Genomic DNA, 1,658 nt, shown 5'->3' with positions numbered 1-1,658 from the left:
TAAAAAAAGTGAGATGCTCTTGACTCCAGTAAGTTCGTGTCTGGACCATCACCCGCCTGCAGATTTGCGCCGTTCCGAAACCAATGCCCGAATGTGTCCATCATGGTTGGAGTTTGTTGCCGATGTTTTGATGCCTTTGTCGTCGTCATTAAAGAGGTATCCCACCTCGCCCTGAAGAGAGGGCTAAAATGTTTCAAGCCTTTGGGATTGAAAGGTAGTTCATCCTGAGGATTCGCTCAGGTCGTTGTTTCGGCTGCCAGAGCCAGTGCCTGTGCCGTGGTGAACCACCTCGGATCCGCCGTCTCCTGTGAATTCCATGTCGTCCTCATCATCGTACAGATCATCATCCTCCACTTCGTAGTATTCATCTTCTCCCTCTCCCTCTTCATCTTCTTCCATTTCATCAAACTGCTCGGGCTCATCCAGATCACTCTCACTGTCGTTGTCACTGTCGTCAAAGTTGAGCACGCCCATGATGGGCACCTCAATCTTCTTATATTGACTCTTGATGAGGTTGTCGGCCATCTCAAACAGCTTGGCGTCCTTGTCGGGCTGAGGGTCGCGGTCCATGGAGAACTCGGCCTCGGCCCGGTCGGCGAGCTCGACTGTGATGGGGTTGTTGGGTGACTCTGGCTCCTCGGGGATCTGCTTGACCCAGCGGCGGACAACTTCTGTGCGGGCGATCTTGTTCTGGTTCGTCCTGCGCCTCAAGCCTGATCGGAAGCGGCGCTTCTCCCGTCGTCGCCTGCGCTGGATACGATCCCTAACGTACCAAGCCACCACGAGCATGGAGGCCTGCATCATATCTTGGCACCTTTGCCGGTGCATATTGGCCCATGCCTGGCATCGTTGTTGTTGGTAGTTGGCCACTGCTTGACACCTCTGCTGGTAGTAGGCGGCAATGCGAGATACCATGGCGAGGTACTTGGGATCGAGGTTTGCACCGGCAACGTTGGGAGGAGGAGGAGAGGCCTTTGGATCGCTAGGGCCGGGGCTTCCGCCGGTGCTGCGGTTGGGTGATGAGGACATCTTGGGCTGTGAAGTCGGGGCGGGAGGAGGAGCCATCATCGAGGGGCCGTTGAGGCCGGCTAGGCCGCTGAAGGGTTCTTGCATCGATGCTTTGCGCTTGAGGTTGTTCTGGTAGGGCCTTTGGATAGGAGGTTTAGGAAAGGCGTGGCTTTCCGGTGGGGGGGTCACCGGTGTGAAGGGGTTGACAGACGACATCATAGCCGCCATAGGGCGCCTGGGCTAGGACTGGAGATCGAGTATATATATGTAGGACGATCTCTGGGATGTTGTTCTCAGGGCACTCTTCCGGGTGATGGACCGTGTGCCGACTGGGGGTGTTTGGTGTTGAGTGTGGGTTTGTGCTTGGCAAGGGTCTCGTTCCTCTTTTTCTCGTCTCTTGTCGACCCGATCTGGGATGTTTTATCTCGCGTTATTTTTCTCCGTCGGATGAGTGGTCGTTGGCGATATCGGGACCGAGGGCGTGTAAGTGGTGACTGTGGGGATGTCGATTGATAGCTTGCCGGGGGGCTTCAGGAAGTGGAATTGCTGAGAATGTTGTGTGTAAGCATCAACAAGAGCGCAAAAGTAGGCACCTCCTGGGACAGCATCGTGCACAAAGGGGATATATAGCTAGGATTACTCCGAGTCGA

The 1,658-nt window shown here is 55.2% G+C and overlaps 1 protein-coding gene across 1 annotated transcript; it reads right to left on the bottom strand.

Moving 5' to 3' along the window:
- Positions 1 to 219: 219 nt before the first annotated feature.
- On the bottom strand, positions 220 to 1,236 carry NCS57_00597000 (uncharacterized protein; the record flags this gene model as incomplete). The annotated part of the gene is made up of 1 exon (XM_053055875.1): positions 220 to 1,236. One exon carries the CDS (start codon positions 1,234 to 1,236, stop codon positions 220 to 222), a length of 1,017 nt encoding a protein of 338 aa, XP_052914830.1.
- Between the last annotated feature and the right edge of the window lie 422 nt (positions 1,237 to 1,658).

The sequence above is a fragment of the Fusarium keratoplasticum genome, chromosome 4, assembly GCF_025433545.1.
Source record: "Fusarium keratoplasticum isolate Fu6.1 chromosome 4, whole genome shotgun sequence".
NCBI lineage: Eukaryota > Fungi > Ascomycota > Sordariomycetes > Hypocreales > Nectriaceae > Fusarium > Fusarium keratoplasticum.
Note: the sequence above shows the minus strand (reverse complement) of the source record. Positions and strands in the feature narration are given on the sequence as shown.